The sequence below is a fragment of the Alligator sinensis genome, unplaced genomic scaffold (genome assembly GCF_000455745.1).
Source record: "Alligator sinensis unplaced genomic scaffold, ASM45574v1 scaffold692_1, whole genome shotgun sequence".
Taxonomy (NCBI): Eukaryota; Metazoa; Chordata; order Crocodylia; family Alligatoridae; genus Alligator; species Alligator sinensis.
The window spans coordinates 558118-576424 of NW_005842238.1; the positions used below are offsets into that span (position 1 = coordinate 558118).

Below are 18307 nucleotides of genomic sequence, written 5' to 3' on the forward strand. Positions count from 1 at the left end.
TTCCTGCTGTAGCACCGTGGGTTTAGGCTCTCCAGCTACAGGGCAGGTTCACTAGCCTGGCACTGTGGGCTTCCCAGGGCCATCTGTGCCCCATTGGTTCCTCCTGCCCCTCAGATACACTTATACTTCTGAGCTCAGAGCTGCATCTCCCGTGGCCAAGCCTCCCACAGGGGAATGGGATATTCCAGTCACTTCAATTGCCCCCTTCCTCCAGATACACTACAGGCCATGGCGCTATGCCTGCCCTGCTCCTATGGCTGGACTGCCCGTGCTGTGGCAAAGGCTGCTGGAGTAGGGGCATCATACTGGTGCCTCCTCTAAGCCAGTGCCTGGGGCTGGTGTCCCACTCACCCCCACCCCTAGTAACAAGTTACTAGACAAGCTGGGCTCTGTCCTTCCTAAAACCTTGCCACCAGGAATAAAGATTTAAGAGTCAAACTGTGCCCTTGGTGAAACCGCTGTTGTAGATAGATTTACACGCATCACCCACTGTATCACTAAGCATGTGGATGCACAGTAAGGAATTAGGAGCCAGCTAGTGCATTGGCTCCCTGTGCCTAAGTGGAAGGAGAAACTGTTGAAGTCACAAAAGGCCAGATGATGATCCAGGAAGCAGAGATGTTGGATTTCCTTAGCCCCTTTATAGAGCCAAAGCTCCCCTCCAACCTCTTGTTCTCTCTCGGCAGAGCACAAGCATGGCCTTTGAGAAGGTGACGGAGGAAACCGTGTACACTTGCACCGGTCACCCCCTCAAGTCTGACATTGCCAATATTCTCGACTGGATGCTGAACCAGGACTTCACCATGGCCTACAAAAGTATCCTTGGTGCCATCTTCAAACTATGCTTGGAGCTAGTGATCAGGCAGCCCTGAAACATCGGGCTAGCATGGGTATGAGGCAGCAGCCTCTCTAACCACTCCATACTCATAAGAAATAGAGGCTTTTTGCATTGCAAAACACTTTGCCCTGGAGTATCACGCACCAGCAGCACCCTTATGGAACCCCAGTATGTCCTTCTGTATCTGTTTATAAATCTCACCTCTTTGTGTGCGTCTCTTCCAAAGTTTCCCTGTAACTGTAGCTCGTTTGGATCACAGTTAGTGTCTCCCTCCCAGCAGGGGGAAGCTCTAGATATTGTGGTCCTGCGAGGTAAAGTCTGGTCTCCAGACATGTCATAGTTCCCTTTTATTTCCAGCCTTAGCATATACTGTGCATTGCTGCCAGGAGCCAAGGGCCAGACCCTGCATCCTCCATTATTTTTACTCTCTCACTTGAAGCTGATGGTACATGGTATTTCACAGGATTGGGCCCTTCTGGTGCAACTGTAGGGAGCCCTTGTCTTGGTGGCATTTGCAGGTAGCAAGGAGGAGATTCCTTGACTTGTCCCTCAGGAATCATGGAGCTGAAGACACTGAAGGGATTGGCACTGCATGACATCCTGACTGAGATCCACTTGTTTGTGCACCGAGGTAGTGCTCCTTTTGCTGGCCAGTGCTTATCTTGGGCACATAGCCCCCAGAGTATCTTGAAGGTCTTGCTTATTAAAGGGGAGAAAAGCTGGATTCAGTCTAGCTTCCACTGGCTATGGGTAGGGATGTTAAAGGGGAAGAAGGCTTCTGTCTTCCAGGAAGAAGTAGTTCCACCAGTAATTCCTTTCCCCATCTTGACAGGTTGCTGGTTCAGATGGGTTTTTTAGACAGCAGTGAGCAGGAAGGAAGCAGGGAGGAACTTGCTTGGATCTGGCAGCAAGTCTGAGAGAGGAGGGAAGGAGTGTATGAGAACCTCCATCTTACATGGGTGATAGTGGGGAAGAGACCTCATCCTGTTATAGGGGCAGGCAGGCTCCTATTCTGGGGAAGGGACCCAGTCACACCTTATGGGGAACTGTGCGGTACTACAGCATTACCCTGAGTGACAGTGCCCTTGTCCATCACTGTTCAGTGGCATTTCTCATACAAAGGGCAGCCCAGGTTTCCTGTCTGGTGCAGCCCTGTCCCTCACTCATCTGTGGCTGATGTAGACTCTTATGGGTTTGTTCCTGCAGCAGACTCCCCTCCCGTTCTAGGGCCGTTCCTCTGCCTGTGTCTTTGAACACAACAGGTCAACAACAGAACCTGCCCTGCAAGCCAGCCTGCCATCTTGCCTGAAACAAAGCTTCCTCTGGAGCAAGTCTGTCCTCTCTGCTGCTAAGATGGGCTGTGGTGCTCCTCCTCATACCCTTACCATCTAGATAGGGCCTCTCCCAGGTCTGTTGGCTCCTCTGCTGAGTGGCACTGGGGATACTGCAGGAAGTCGAACAGAGCTGGGCCTTTCTCCTATACTCAATGAAGTCAGTGGCAAGACTTAGGCTGGCTCAGGCTTCTGGTGAGTCAGACTGCCAAGAAATTTCTGGAAAGGGCCTGACAAGGGCACACAGAGTTTACAGTTAAAATAGTAGCCCTCCCTTGCACTGCTAGCCTTCCTAGCATCCCCACTTCTGGGCCAGGAAGCCTTGCTGTGCTATGTGATGCACAGACATGGACCACCACACTCTGTGCTGAATGTCAAGTGTTAAGATCCCAACCTTCTTTGATTTGGCGGTGTCTATTTTCTGTGTTGGTGTTGTTCTGAACTCTGGCCAAGGTCTCCGACTCAGAGAGGCTTGGCAGCTCTGTTTTATAGACAAGCACCAGGGGCTTTTACATGCTCCTGTCCACAGAAACTTATCACCAAGTTTAAGTTTTCACCAGTTATTTAGCTGTGTCTAATGTTCTCACCCTCTGTCACTTCATGGGGCATAATCTTGGTTGGGAGGCATGCCGTTAGAACATGTTGGGGGGAGGGAGACCTACTATGCTACTTTTATCTCCATACAGCAAAGACTAGAAGAGGACTTCAAAGAAATATTTGGTTATGGTCTCAATTTCTCCCTATTTTAAGCAAGTAGATAATTCCTCCTCCCTCTGTAGGTTTGGACAGAGTAATCTGAAGCATAAAGGACTTAAGTCTTGTTACTTGTGTCACGCTTACTCAAGGTGTCTTCATCTCTCTCTAGTTGACTTCCCAGCCTCAGTCCGAACCCAGCTGCTGATCAAAATGGCAGACATTGAGTGAGTATCTAGTTGGTGCTGATCACTGTGTTTGTCTTCTCTCATCTGAATACCTTGTGCTCCCTACTCCCCTGCTTTGTGGGAAATTTACTGTTAATGTTAAACATCCATTTTTCCTCATCAGCCACTTTGCAACACAATCACAAGAGAGTTCCCAGTATTGTCAGTGGATACTGCAGGTGGCTGTTATGCAAGAAACCTAGGTTAGGTTATACAGGCAGAACTTTCCGTAGCTGCAGCTCAGGTGGGGTGGAGGAGCAGTCTGAGCTGAATGTAGTGTTCACATTTGTTCTTTCTTTGTTTAGGTACAGGCTGGCTGCTGGCACAAGTGAGAAGATTCAGCTTAGCTCCCTTATTGCTGCTTTTCAGGTCACCAGAGATCTGATTGTGGCAGAGGCTTAGATCCACTGGCCTATTGTATTGCAAGGGCAATTTTATACCTACCCTCTTGTGAAGGAGTGAAGCACTATCATTGTCTGACCAGGGTCCAGAAGCTCCATCTGTCCTTTAACAGCTGCATTAAGGGGAAATCTTAGCTTACTGGCAAAAGCTTGCAGCCCGATTGCTCTCTGCTTCTCCAGGAGTTCTGCACAAGGATCTGAAGGCAGAAATTGTCCCCTTTGAAAGCTGTAAGGGAAAATTCCTACAGCTGAAGTGCAAAATAATGGACACTCTGTTTCTTACCTCAGTGTTTGTGTATAAGGTTCAGCAGAAAATAGACACCTCCAAATCAAAGGTTGGGATCTTATTTCCCCCCCCTCCCCGCAAGCCATAAAAGCACATAGCTTCCTGCATTACAGAGCTCATAGGTTTGGCCTAAATTCACCATTGACATAAGCATGTAACTGCACTGACATCTATAGAATCACAGTCCTTTGGACCAATTAGTCTGTGGGAAATACAGGTGCAGGCAAGTGCAGAAGTAGGCAGATAGCAGCATCCTGGTGTGCTCAGGGCATGTACGAGACTTAGAGCAACATTCTCTATTACTTAAATTTCACATAAAGCCTTACCTGGCCTTGGAAGGACCCTCAAACAAGGCTGGAGTACTATTGCCAGTGTAGAATACAGCCTACATTCTGCCAACTGGTGTTGCTTTGTGCTGTGGGCTTCCTTGTCCTTAACTGAGTCAGGTTTTTCATTGCAGCCTAGGAGGAACAGCATCCAGTAGCTGTCACTTCTGGTCAAAGTTTGTTTTGTCTCCTTGCAGTTATGGAGAGCCACTGCTGCTTTTTGTATATGTGGTGGGAGAACAGTGCAGAGAACCTTCATGTAAGAGTGAAACTAGTTCTCCCTCCCCTCCCCAGGGCTCTGGACCAGGGGAGAGGGGTGGTCTTAGAGCCCCCCAAGCTCTACATACAGTGCAGAGGATATAGGAGAGGGAAGTGCTGGGAGTGGCAAGACCTTTCTTTTGCATTCTGAGCTGCTGCTGGCTCATGAGGCAGATGCTTCAGTGTCATTTGTGCTGCTGAGCTGAGAAGGGACAGCAATGGTACCATGAGGTAGGGCTGGGGAAGAAAAGAATGGCAGTGACATAAATGGCAGGATTTCCCACCTCTTTCTGCCAGGGGACTCCTCTTTCTAGCTGAAACATACTTGAAGTGGTATGGGACAAGAAAAAAGCATCCCTTCTCTCCCAGCATTACAGAAAAGGCTCCTTCATCTCTTACTGCCAGTCTCAAGTTATTCTCCATAGCAGAGCTGCCTTCAGCCTCTGCTCATCTCCTTAGCCAGGAGGCTAGCAGAAGCCTGAGCTAGATGGGCCCTTCAAAGATGACTTCACTGTTTTGCTACTGACCCATCATGGAGTAGGACCATTTCACTTGTGTTCATCAATATTCCCAGGTGTTCAAACCCCCCGCCCCCAAAACCTAATCTTGCATGAAAGCTTCCAGTATCTGTCTACATTCAATTTATGGGTAACCGTTTTTCTGAGGAGAAAAGCATCCTGCCCTATAGTTTTAAGGAAGAAATTATTCTTTCCCCTCCTGTCAATCCCTGCCACATGCACTGAAGTAGTTTAGGACCTTTCTAGTTGCATGGCAAAAATGCATGGGGAGGTATGTATTAAAGAAAAGGGAATAAGACACTTCCAGGAACATGTGTTGCTACTCCAGCCGTGAACTAGGGACATCTAATAAAACAAGGACAAGTATTTCAGATTCCTTTCAAAGTTGTGCATGAAGCACACAAGAAGTGCCTTCATCTTTGGCTGGAAAGCTGAAGCTTGCCACTCCAGAAAGCCATACCTTGGCTGAGAGAAAGTGACTAAAGAGCATACAGGACAGTAGGGCCTTGTAAATCTGCATGAAAAGTTAATCCTCTGTCTGCCTTTTCACAGCTAAGTGTGAGCCATGGACTTAGTGCCAAGAATTCATCATTCTTACAAAAAGCACCACAGAATATTCATTGGTATATTACATTGGCAACTCAGCCACTGTGACTGTCAGCCTAAGGGAACTAATGTCTGGTTATCCTCATTTTTTGTATTATCCCTCAACCAACTCATTTGCACAGTTCACAAGTTCTTGTACAAACTAACCATGCTTTACTGTATAGATGAGAGGTGAAGATGAGAGGACAGAAATAAAGAAAAAAAAGCTGTGCAAAGATGAAGTCGCATCCAGAAGAGACCAGGATTTGACTTGGGAAAAGCAAGGAATAATCCACCCCTGGCCGGGAAGCCTAAAACAGCCTCTCATCTGAGGGATTACAGCCCCAACTGGTGTCTCAAGCCTGGCAGAAATGCACCTGCAGAACAGGGGGTTCACAGTTAGAAGTGGGGTCATGAGTAGGGAAATGTGGGAAGTCCTGGCCTGATTCTCTTCATCACAGGCAGAGGAGAAATCTGTGCTTTAGAACATACAAGAGCCAAGTGTTGCATGCATCTGCCTCACTCAAGCACATGCTATTTCCAACTGGTGTGAAGATGATAGTTTACCCTCACTGTTTTAAGACTTTGGTCCCACACCCCAAAAGACCCTAAAGTACCAGGATACTATTATCACCCCCAAAACAAAACTAGGAAAAGCATCTTTTCCCCTTAAACACAAAGAAGTGAGAAGTGGGGGACTCAACAATTTTATTTAAGTCTGCCCTCTTCCATGCAAAGAGTTGTTTGGGTTCATCCAGCTACGAACCAGGCCAAGGGGAAAAAAAAAGATGAATACAAGTCACTGCTGTGTTTAGTACCAGTCTAGGATGCAAAAGTTCTCATTTGGGAAAGTGGGGGTTTGAATTTGCATTTCCACTACAGTGACAAAGACTCCACAAATCTCCCTCCTCCCCAGCATTCACTACACAATCTTCCAAGACAGTACCTAGTGAATGGAAACACAGATGTCGTGGGGAGGGACCTGTCTGCTGAGTGTCAGGCAGATCCAGCAATCCCAGCCCAGTGCTTGTGTTTGTGCTGGGTTCTGTTACTCGGATAGCCTACATGTTCAGCCCTGGACTTGGGAACAAAAATCCTTCTTGCCTCAACACTTGCAAGTCCCAGTGGGTCTTCATGACTCTGGTAGATCCTCCATTCCAAGGCCTGGCATGGATGTGAGGAAGGAAGCCAGCTAGCTTCCTGTCTTTTTGGTCCCTGTGCAGGGTTTAGAAAGTCCTATACGTGAGGAACTCTTTCATTTTCTTGGGAATGGGTAGCGCTAAGACCTGGTAAGTAGTTAGGAAGGTGCGGAGAGCTTTACGGCACAAGTGCTTCAGGGATGAGAGGACCCTGGGTGCAGTCCAGAACTGGACATGGCCATCTCTGGTCCTGCAATGAGACACCAAGAACAGTTTAGCTCCTTGCACCTGAAAAGACAATCAGTATGCATGTATGGACCCCACTCCTGCACTTCAGGAAAGGGAAAACTGATAAGAGGACACCACAGATCATCACCATCCACCAATCCTGGATTTGACATAGCCTTCACATTTCCATGCCTTGGGAGGGCTCTGCCCACCCTATTTATTAGGGCACAACAGCACTAGGGATGGCTTTCCTATAGTCCCTCCTGAGGTCCCCACTTGCAAGTGGAACTGCACTCAAGAGGAGCCCATAGCTTAAGATCCAATTTAGAAACTTACACTGCTGTTTCATTTACATTTTGAAGTCACTGCAGTCAAACCCTAACATGAGTAAAGGCTGGTTCTGGCTGGTGAACCATTAGACTTCAGGGACAGAGAAGACAGTCATCGCTAGCAGGGGCCAGAGTATGAGACAAGGATCCATCAAAGCTTGGATAGTGGGAATTTGGGAGGAATTAAAACCCAATGCCTGAACATAGCTCTCTGAGCACTTACTGCCCACATCTGAAACAGCCATAGCACTGCAGCTTAGTGTACTGTTTGGGTCAAGAAGGAATCATATAGTGCTACCTCCCTCATCCCAAAATGCCCATCCACCAGCCAGCACACAACATACGCACCCTGTGGCGATAAAACCACCGTGTGGAAAGTACACGCAGCACAAGCCGTTGGTCATAGGTGCAAATGCAACTGGAGTTCTTAGTTCCAATGCCCAGATCCTCAGGAGTCTAGAGTAAAAGACAAGATGCAATGACAGCCTTTGTGTTCACAAACTTGCACCTTGCAAGGCAATTCCAGGAGCTGAAATAAATACTCATCTGGACAGATTAAAATACCACGACCACGCACATTTCTAGAGCAAGTTCCATCCATGGATTCCACCCAATTATGTTGCTAAAGCCTCAACACTCTGCAAGGCAGCCGTTATGGCTATTTTAGAGGTGGGGATAAACTCAGGCTGAGAGATGGTGACAGCTGAGTATCACAGCAGATTAACACAGACCCCTGGAGCTTTAGCTTGTGATTTGCTCCTGGCCCATTTCCCCCCGATATCACACCTGGTGTTTGGGTTCTTGGTGCTTGTACCAGATAATAATCAACGAGCTGTGTGTTGATTACATCAGAGCTGCATTGATCAGACCCCTGGGAAGCCCGTCCAGGCACGTTGAGACTTGTGGGTTTGTTTAAATGCTTCAGTGTGGAAACCTAGAGCCTGTAGTTTTAAGTGTGACTAATAATTTGGAGGACCCAGCTTGAGACACCTCCAAGAGACCTGATTTCTAGGTGGTAGCTGCTCAGTACTGTGAAAATCAGCCCTCCCTGGAGGGTGCCTCAGGTGCCCCAAAACCACTGGCCTTTTTTGAAAAATCACGTCCTGCCTTTCTTTAAATTTGCCAAGGAAAGGTTTATTGGCCACTGAGAGGCCTGCACTGCAGGCCAGAAGATATGAGTGAGGCATAGGTGGAAGCAGCGTCTTTACAGGTGTAATCATGGGCAGGTCAGGTAGGAGGACTGAGTGCCATGGAAAAGAAGAAATGGACATTTCCAGGCACCAGAAACTTTCCTGAGAAATCAGGTGGCAGTCTGAATTCTGTAAAACGATACAAGTCTGACCCAGCAAGACAATCCTGGTAGATGGAAGAAAAAATTTCCACTTTTGGAAATTTCCATTCATCTAAACCTGCTTCTAGGAAAAAAATTCCTGAGGGACATCAGCCCCAGCTGGGATGAAAAGACCAGTGCCCTCCACCTATACCAGCCTGATTTAGCAAAAGGGAAGTGGTTGTGTGGAAGTTTCCTAGGCCTGGCAGAACCCCAAGGGGCGTGGAACTGGGGCATGTACCTTTCCAATGCACTGCTACAAGTGACAGTGGAGAAACAGCAGGGCCCGTTCCTGTACCACAGGAGTCAACAGGCTCAACACATCTGCAAGGATTTCTTCCCTTGGCTTCTTCACACATCTCTCGGGCTGCTCATGGCACCATGGCTTGGTTTGTATCAGGAGGCTCCTAGTTACTGGTGTTTCTTGGTACATGGCCCACCCAGTTGCTGGTCTTGGGAAGGTGATGGTAGTATTTCTTACACCTCCTCCTGCTACCTGCATTTTTATCCAACCCAAAAGGTAGTGGGACACCCCACTAACAAATTAGGACTCAATACCCAACTCTGCCCTACTCTGAGAACTGCTTCACCTTTAACAGGACAGTGGCAGGCCTCCAGCAGCTGACTTAGTGATGGCAAAAGAGTAACATCACCAAGCTGCAGTGTCCCAGACAACATCGTAATAGAGCCCAAGGCCCCATGTGGGAGCAAAGGTACAACTCATGCACCAATCAAGATCCATAAAGCTGCCCAAGATGGGCAAGGATTACATCTCTGGGATGCTGCCCCACCAGCTGTGGCATCAGAGTGAAGAAGATACAGCAAAACAGAGGCAGTCAACTTGCCCTGCATGGTGCGCTAAAGAGGCATCCAATTCCAGAAGGCTTGTGTCCCTGCTGGACAGCAGAGGCCCAGGAGCACTCCAAGCATCTTACCTGCTGTGATAATGTCTAGGACAAGAGGTGGTGACACCCTGTAGCATCCCCTAAGCCACTGCCCCCCAGAGCCTCTCACCTGTCATCTGCCACTGTTGCCAGGTACAAGCCTTCAGGAGAGAAGCACACAGACCTCAGGGAGCTGGCATGGATGTCAGTACCATAGTCCAATGCCGAGTGCAGCGGATCGTGACTAAGGAGTCAGAGAGAAAAAGCACTTGGTCAGAGGCCCAGAGCAGGCTGAATCTTTCAAGGATGTGGCTGTGATACCAAAACACTCAGAGCTCTGGGTAGAGCCACACGCAGCCAGGTGGAGAAGGGAAGGAGAAAGCTCCAGCCTTTGGAGAGTTATTTGGGATCAGTTCTCAAGTGTCTTCCTGGAACATGAGTTCCCTTTGCCACGTGCTGCCATTGTGAGAAGGGGTCCATGTCCTAGACTCCTTTTAAAACCTATCAAAGGAAAAAAATGACTGTGTGTTGGGCCCTGGCAGAGAAGCAGTGCTCAAAAGGCCCCAGTGACCTCCTACCCAGCAGAAATGCTGTTGTGACCTCTTCCCTGCTGCAACAAGAAGCAACCCCACCCAAAATGTCAGTTGGATGTGAACTCTCCCCCTTGTGTAAGGAAGCAAATATCCTTTTACCAAGCGCCTGCCCCAAAGCAGAGGGGCACAGAGTAACACACAGCAAAGGGGAGGTAGACAACAACAGGCATCAGCCCCCAGGCTAGCCAGCTTCACACACCAAAGCTCACCCCACCCTCCCTCCCCAGGTCACTCAAATGCCTCAAAGATGGCCAGACCCACTCATGCGGCCTTCCTCACCGGAGTGTCCTTAGCTGCTCCCCTGTGTAGGGGTCCCACATGATCACACAGGCATCATAAGAAGCAGTGACCAGCAGGGCCGAGTCTGGCGAGAAGTCGCAGGACACCACACTGTTCTGGTGCCCTTCCAGTTTCCGGATGAGGGTGTAGGACCGCATGCTCCACAGGAGGGCCTGTGAAAAGGGCACACATGAGGTGGAGGGTGATATGCTTAGTCCATACAAGTGCTTGGCCCTGGGAAGTCCCACACAGACATGGAGTGTGAACAAGCCCTGCTCCCACACCCCAATATACAAGCCTGGGGCTCAATATAATAGACTTCCAGCAACATAAAGACCAACTCAGCTGCCTGGCTAGACAGCAACTATGTACAGGGGGTAAGAATGGCCTAGTCCTAAGCTCTATGGGCTAGTGGGGTGGCATGACAATCTTCACAAGGCCCCTCTGCAGGGGCTTGTCACTAGAGGGAGGGTAGCGTGGGCAGATTTACCCCTTTTCCTTGGCCAGCAAGAGGGCTTGGTGCATATTTAAGGGCAACTCCAGATGGACCTGAGAAAGATAAAACTAGAAGGAGCCTCCTGAGTCAGAGTCCAGTCCCTTCTGTTTACACAAAGATCCCCAGAAATCACCCTTTCAGACCCTCACCACGTTTGTCCTTTGCCTCCCATCTACATTGTGTTCTGACACCAAGCTGGTGACCTCCCTTCTGCAGAGACCCTCTGTCCCATCTGCAGGAGGCTGGCAAATGCAGCCCAGAGCCTCTGCTGCAGGTCTCAGGCTCTTTCACAGAAGGCGACACAGCATGTACCAGCATAACCCAGTACTCTGAACTGAGTGCAAGAGGAGCAGCAGTGCCTCTGCATTTCTATCCAGCCCGAAGGGTAGTGAGATACCCTGGTAACAAATGAGGGCTCTATACCCAAACCCTGCTCTACTCTGAACACTGCTTCACTTTTAACAGGACAGTGGTAGGCTGTCTATGCCACAGCCACCAGCTGGCTATGGCAAAAGAGTTACATCACCGAGATGCAGTGTCCTAGACAACACTGTAATAGAGCCCAAGGCTCCATGCAGAAGCAAAGGTACAAGATGTCACTGCCAGCACTTCTCTTCACCCCAGCCCTTGCTGTCCAAGCAACCAACAGCAGTAGTTTGAGACACACGAAAGCAAGCAAGGCTTTAGATTTTAAACACTATGATCAGAGCAGAGGTTGTACCTAGGAAAGGCCAAGGGGATGGACTCAGGATTGGGCCAAGTGTGAGCTGCATTGCGGTGACCCCTGCTGGCCAATCTGTGCAACAGCACCAATCACACCTACAGACAAGGAAAGAGGGCTGGAATGGCAGAAGTGCCAGATGGCTCAAGACTGGGAGCAGTAAACACAAGGCATATCCATTCAGAATGACAGCAGAAGGGATGCTGGGTCCTTCTGCATCAGTAAGGCCCCAACCCCTCACTCCTGACACCTCCACCAACAGAGTAAACAAGACCCCAGGACAACTCCACCTCCTCAGACTCACCGATTTCTCTCCAGCAGCAGAGCACAGCATGCTGCAGTCAGGGGAGATGGAGCAGCAGTATACCCATTGCGTGTGGCCAGACAGCACCTGGACCTGCTTACCTGGGGACAGCAAACATGTGAGTCATGAGAGGTGGGCACAGACCAGAGCCAGGGCATTTGGGAAGTCTCGGGTGTACTTGCATTTATCCTCTTTCCAGTTGGCCTTCCCACCCTCTTCCCAGGAAGGACAGAGGGTTCCTCAGGGCAGTTCAGATCTGATCATGTTTGCGGGAAATCCCTCAAATGCACCTGGCATATTCTCTGTGTCCAGCAAGTATCTGCTGGGTGGCTGCCCTCCACACTGGGGTTTGTAACCAAGAGGTCCCCTCTGCTGCGTGTTACCACCTGCTGTCATGACTCCCAGTGCCTACTCTTCTCACCTCCTCTGGGTCTCCACTGGCTTAGGGTCCAAGTACTTAGGGTCCCAATACCCCGGGGGGAGAGCCAAATCCCCATCCAAATAACTGCAACACTGTAGCACCAACATGCTCACTGACCCAGGAGAGTCAGAGCAGTCATCTACTCCCCATTGTGGGGGAGTCATTAACTCACTCATACCATCTCTGCTCAGGTCCCAGACACGGAGGGTCTTGTCCCGGGATGCAGAGACCAGGATCAGGTTTCCATTGGGAGTAAAGCTCAAGTCTCTCACCACGTCTTGGTGCCCAGAGAGATTGAAAAGCAAATGCCCTGCAGACAGGAGCACACAGCTGAGTGTGATCTCACTCTAGGCATTTCTCCCTATAGCCCACAGGGATGCAGCCTGCAGCACAAATTTACATGTCACCCTTATGCAAGGGCCTTGCCAAACTAGACAAATTAACCCTTAAAATGCCAGCCTGGGCAGGTGGTCAAAGAGGGTCAGAGTTCCCTTTGCTCAAGCATGTTCTTCCAGTCCCAAAGATTATTGACACGGCCTGTTCCACCCCTGCTTTGCCAAGCCCAGAAAGCAGGCTGGCAAGCAAAAAGCCTGGGTCACACAATATTCATGGTCTGGTATATTTTGGTGAAAAATTAAGCAACCACCCAGCTTGCTTCACATAAATGAGGCTGTCGCTGCTGGCACAGAGCTGCAGTTCTGGCCACCTCCTGCTCACCTGGAGAGGGGGAAACCCCCAGAGACAACAAGGAGAAAGCAGGTTGGGTGACCCACCTCCTTCTAGTTTCCCTCATGCAAGCAGAGGCTGGGAGGGTGTGAGGAGCAGCTACCAAGCTGCTGAGAAGCACTACAGACATGGGACGCTGAGCCAGGCTGGCTCTAACAAGGAGGAGACTGCAGTACAATAGTCTGATTAAGAGACTACTTGGAACAAGCTCAGGAGCTCAACATTCCCTAAAAGAGAGGAGGGCAGAGAGGAACTCCCTCGGGGAGACTGCACCTCAGCAGCAGCTGGAAGAATCCTTTGCCAGGTTTAGCTTCCCCCCACCACCTCCTCCATCTGCTCACCTGTTTGTACCTCCCAGACTTTGATCTGCCCATCATTGAGACCTGTAGCAAGGATCAGGCAGGAGGGGCTGGGAGCCTGCAAGCCATCTTGCTCCCTGGTGCTGAAGGACAAACCCCAAACGATCTGACCACATTCCAGTGTTTTCTCCTTGGCACCACCTCGGCCTCGTGTGTCAGCTTTGGTGCTACAGCTCTTATGCTCAATCGTTCTGCAGCCACTGCCAGAGGGAAATCATCAATCTGTTCATAGGCTGCAAGGACCAGAACCTGTGCTGCCCACTGCACTTCATGGAACAAGAGCCCAACATAGGGTGGGGGCCTGGCTCCAGAGATCTCAGCTGGCCAAACATAGGTGCAAACTCCTGGCACAGGCAAAGATTGCACCAAAGGGGTTTGCCCTTGTCTCGCACCAGAGGAAACCTTCCAGGCACACAACAGTGAACCACAACCAGGCACCGAAGGACTATCGGCTGTTCCAGGAGTTCTTCCAGGAAGGCTGCAGAGCAGGAAGCTTTCACAGACCTCCAGGATACAGCTCAGTAGAGCCATCCCTGAAGCCCATCATGCCAACTCTCTAGAAGGCTGGTTTCCAGAAGGACATGGGAGAACAGAGACTGACAACCCCACCCCGTTCACAGTAGGGAGGATTCTTGTCACAGGAGATATGGAAGATCAGACTGACCCTCAGGTCCCCCGCTGCAAGCCATGTCCCGAGTGCTGGGGGGCACTGGGTTAGAGGGACATATGTACACAAAAGAAGGGACAAACAGGTAGGATAATTAATGTTGGGGGTCCTGCAAGAGATACTGCACTCCATCTCCGAGTTGTCACTGGATACTTACAGCTCAGCTTCCTCCAGAGGCCATGGGATCAGCTTGACGATGCAGTGGCCCTGAGACCAGGCGAACCAGGCACCATCAGGGGAAAAGGCAACACTCCATGTCTCACAGCTTGACTTCCAGTCATACTGCTGGGGTCGCCCAGGCTTCAGCTCTGCTAGCAGGACTGGCTCTTCTGAGGAACAAGACAACAGGGTTATTCGCAGAGCGTGCAAATACATCAGAGCCACCCAGCACCAGACACCCATAGAGATGAGCCAGCCTTGATGTGAGGCCCTTCAAATGGCAAGGTAGTCTAGTAGCGGGGGGAGCAAGAACTCCCCAGTTCTGCCCTCTCCTCAAACTTCCCCTACACGTCTTGCCTGAATTTTCCTGGGCCAGCTCCTGCTCTAACTGAATTCAGGATTGGAAGCTGCCCAGTGAAGACGTGAAGCATCAACTGAAGATGTCATAATGATCTGAGAGAGTCAAGCAGTCAGGAGACCCGAGTTCCAGGCCCAGCCCTACTGGGAGTCCCATCCCCAGCAAGTTGCTCTACCTTTGCTTCTGTACCTTTGCTTCTGCATGGAGCCTTGGGCTCTATTACAGTGTTGTCTAGGACACTGCATCTCGGTGATGTAACTCTTTTGCCATAGCCAGCTGGGCTGCTGGAGGCCTACCACTGTCCTGTTAAAAGTGAAGCAGTGTTCAGAGTAGAGCAGGGTTTGGGTATAGAGGAAATTGTGTGCTCCAATTTCCTCACCTGTACAGCAGGGATACCAGCGTTTACCCCAAAGCCCTGGGAGCTCCAAGGAAAACTCTGCATAGGTGCCAGATGACTGGTTAAATGCTGAATGGCCCAGTTGTCTGCTAGCATCTGCTCTAACACAGGACTGCAGAGAACCTACAATGCTGGGACCTGGAGGTCAGGCCACTAGAACTGGAACATGCTCACAAGTTTTGCTGCTGCTTCAGTTGTTAAACACCACATATCTGATTGTCACAGCTGGCCTAGTCAGAGGCTGGAATTGCAAATGTCTTGAGGCTCATCCTGAAGCCCCATGGACCCTTGTTTTCAGACATTTTTAGCTCTGCACTGAGCGCGCACAGTACTTGGACAGAACCAGCCCAGTGAACTTCCATGTGGAGGTCTCTTTCAGCTTCAAAGCCAACACTTGCAGACTGGACACCTGTCCCTGTCTCAGCCCATTTGCAGTCTTCACTATATACAGAAGAGCTTCTCCTTCATACAGGGCAGCTTACTTCTGTGCAACTTATATGACAGCAATGTCTCCAGAGGGAGCAGGATTTGGGGAGCCAAATCTAGCTGCAGAGGTCACGTTATGTCTGATTAAACCTGCCACATTACTACTTTTAAGAAACAGATTCCCCCTGCAGTGCACCTGCACACTCAGTGCCAATGAACAAGGCCAACAGTGCTGCTTACAGCCAGGCAGGGGCAGTGGCTCCAGCAAAGAGCTCTTAGGATCCACAAGTCTGAGATGTAGCAGAATGAGTCTTGCTCCGATTTACGCCCCAACATGCGCTGCTCCATGCCCAGGCCCAGAGCCAAACAAGGCCATGGGTTTGTAATACAGACAAGCACCTTTTAAGGGATAAGGCACAGAACAGTCCATTTGCTGCGGTAACTACACTGGGACTCCACAGCAATAACTACACAGCCCATAACCGCGACGCAGGCTTTTTCATGTGCCAACCTTTGCCCAGGTGATTAAAATGCTGAAGCAGGAGCGTTATCAGTAGGCCACTTCCTCCAAGCAGAATGCTGCCAACTCTGTTAATTAAATGGCATCAAACCCAAGAGGAAGGAAGCCTCCAATACTGCAGTGACATAGCCACTGAGATCCCGCTCACTTGTAACCCAACCAAGCATTTGAACTCAGCTCTTGAGAAACTAAGCTAGTACATTCAACCACAGCACTATCAGCATGTGGTTTGGTGCACACCACACACGGTTTGGTAGGTGACTCATAAAGAATTAAAAAAAAAAAAAAAAACCTATGAGGAACTATGATCTTGTTGGCTTCTTTGCAGCCAGCAGGAGCTGCTAAGGGAATCCTGGATTGTTGATTTCAGAATGAAAAGCCAACAGGTTGTGAAGGGAGTCCTCTTCAGTCCTCCTGAGCAGCACTTGCTCCCTGCGATGAATTCCCAGGTGGGCAGCAAAGCAAAGGGGAAGAAAAGAATCCTTCATTGGGTCTCAGCTGAGCTCCTTACGCAGTAGCGGCTGGATGATGAAAGAGGCATTGGGTGTGCACTTCAGTGCCCAGGAACACGGGAGCAATGAGGTTCCTGGATGGGACAATCACAGTCCTCTCTCTGTATGGCCCTGAGATGCTGTGACCCGCAGAGCTTTCTAACCACCCATCTAGTCTGGTGAGATACAGAATAGGTGGGGTTTCAGACCTGTTAACACTAGCCCCCAATACCTCCACTTTCAGTTGAAGACATTTAAGCTCTTCCCTGTCCCCAGCTCTCTCACATTCAGAGGTAGAAGAAGGAATTCGCCAAGAACATTCAAGCCCAGTCTAATGCTACCGCACACAGATCAGGCATCTTCAAGCAGGAGACTGAGTCTCTAATCTTCTTTTGGCACATATTCATTACAACTTTGAGCCAATCACTAGCGCACCTCCATTTTTCCAACTGAGGAAGATGGACATCTCTTGGGAACCTGGGTCAGGGGCCTTTCCATCCAGTTGAAGAACTTTGGCAGGAAGCTGATAGAGAAATCTGTTGGAGTCTGTCCAAGTCACGTGGCCTGTCCGGCTAGGGTGGTTACAGAATCACACCCGGCTGCTTCTAGCTGCCCAGCCTGAACGACAAGGTAACTATTTACAGCCGGGTCATCTAAAGGTGACCTACGCAGGGTGCAAACTCATGCCAAGCCACGTGGCAAAATACCTTAGCTGCCCTGCCACCACACCCTAAAGAAATGCAAAGCATAACTAGTTCAATCCAGCACTTCCCAGGAAGTCAACAACAATACCTTCTACATATATAGATACATCTCAGAGCATTTGAGAAGCTTCACACATACAGCACCTCTGAAACGCAGTCACCTCTGGAGAGGCAATGGGTGCATATAACACTGAGCCCCACGAGGAAGGAAAGTCCACCCAGAAACAGCAACGCAGGCCTCTAACCCCAGAAAAGGAGCCGTGAAAGGTTGTTCATCTCCACACACAACACCCTGACTGATGAAGACCGCCAGGCAGCGGGGAATCTCGTTTCAAAGAGCCAGTGTTAAAAACATACCAGGCAGAAATGTAGAGTCTAAAGCACAATGACAACAAGGAAAGAGGTTGGGCATTTAGCAAGAAAAAATAAATGGATATAAATAAACACGCTGCCTGGTCACAGCTTAGTAGCAGGAGCGCACTGGGTCTTTAATACTCACTGCATGTTTTTAAAACCAGTATCTGATATTTATCCACGTTAAGTTGTATCTTCCCTTCTGGAGGGAAGCAAAATGTACCTCCTCTAACACACCATGATGTAAGAGCAGGGCTGGCTATTTCCAAGCATAAAGATTATCTATTCCCTTTCCTCCTCCACCCCTCTCTGCCCCAGCAACAGCCGTCCCCCGAGACTTCCCCACGTCAGCACAATGAATGAAGGGGTCTCCAGAGAGCGACCTACACTAGGAAACTCATCTGCTCTGAAACCTCCCGCTCCCACGTGGAATGGTTTCCTCTGGGCTTTGCTAGCCTCGCGCCTCTTTCCGTGACCGCCCAGGGCTGCCCGCCGTCGCCAGCAGAGGCCCGGCTCCCTACAGCCGACGTGGCTTGGACAGGTCTGCTCGGGAGCCGACTGCTGCAGGCGCGACTGACACAACGCATGGTTTGCGCCGGGTTTCTCCTCCACGGCCCGATGGCTCATGGCACGTCCAGCAGAACCGTTTACAGTGTGCCCAGTTCTAGGTCAGCGAACCGAACGTTGGTCGGGTCCCGGTTTCTCCATCACAGCCCGATGGCTCAGGGCGCGTCCAGCAGAACCACTTACAGCCCCAGCCGCGCCCAGCGCCGGGTCAGCGAACCACTGAACGTCAGGTGGGCGCCCAGTTTGCACCACCATGTTCTCCGCCACGGCCTGATGCCCAGCAGGACCATCCCCGGCCCCGGGCCCGGGCCCAGTCTCCAGCTGCACCGCGCGCGAAGCGTTGGACGTCGGCACCTGTGGCACGGCGGGCCCAAGCCCGGGCGCTGTGCCCC

At 50.2% G+C, this 18307-nt stretch overlaps 2 protein-coding genes across 7 annotated transcripts in view; one reads left to right on the forward strand and one right to left on the reverse strand.

Annotated features, from left to right (window-relative positions):
- Positions 1-6003, forward strand: part of RFC5 (replication factor C subunit 5) — a 16635-nt gene extending 10632 nt beyond the window's left edge. For 3 of the 4 annotated variants that reach the window (XM_006027366.3, XM_025208567.1, XM_025208568.1), the window contains 4 exons: positions 687-816; positions 1392-1469; positions 3035-3089; positions 3395-4109. In XM_006027366.3, the coding sequence (XP_006027428.1) occupies positions 687-816; positions 1392-1469; positions 3035-3089; positions 3395-3491 (360 nt within the window). In that variant the 3' untranslated portion in view covers positions 3492-4109. Of the gene's footprint in view, positions 1-686; positions 817-1391; positions 1470-3034; positions 3090-3394; positions 4110-5648 lie in introns of those variants that run through there. The other variant, XM_014521667.2, reaches the window with a different exon arrangement.
- A 151-nt stretch (positions 6004-6154) lies between these two features.
- WSB2 (WD repeat and SOCS box containing 2) lies at positions 6155-16771 on the reverse strand. 3 transcript variants are annotated; one of them, XM_025208565.1, is made up of 9 exons: positions 16726-16771; positions 14097-14268; positions 13255-13472; positions 12366-12497; positions 11767-11867; positions 10246-10418; positions 9504-9617; positions 7508-7615; positions 6155-6852 (listed from the first exon to the last, which is right to left on the reverse strand). In XM_025208565.1, the coding sequence occupies exons 1-9, from the start codon at positions 16754-16756 to the stop codon at positions 6690-6692; spliced, it is 1212 nt and encodes a 403-aa protein (XP_025064350.1). In that variant the 5' UTR covers positions 16757-16771; the 3' UTR covers positions 6155-6689. The 3 variants fall into 3 exon arrangements, with proteins under 3 accessions (XP_025064350.1, XP_025064349.1, XP_025064351.1); XM_025208564.1 differs by lacking the exon at positions 16726-16771 and having other exon boundaries at positions 14097-14329; XM_025208566.1 differs by lacking the exons at positions 12366-12497; positions 16726-16771.
- Positions 16772-18307: the final 1536 nt, after the last annotated feature.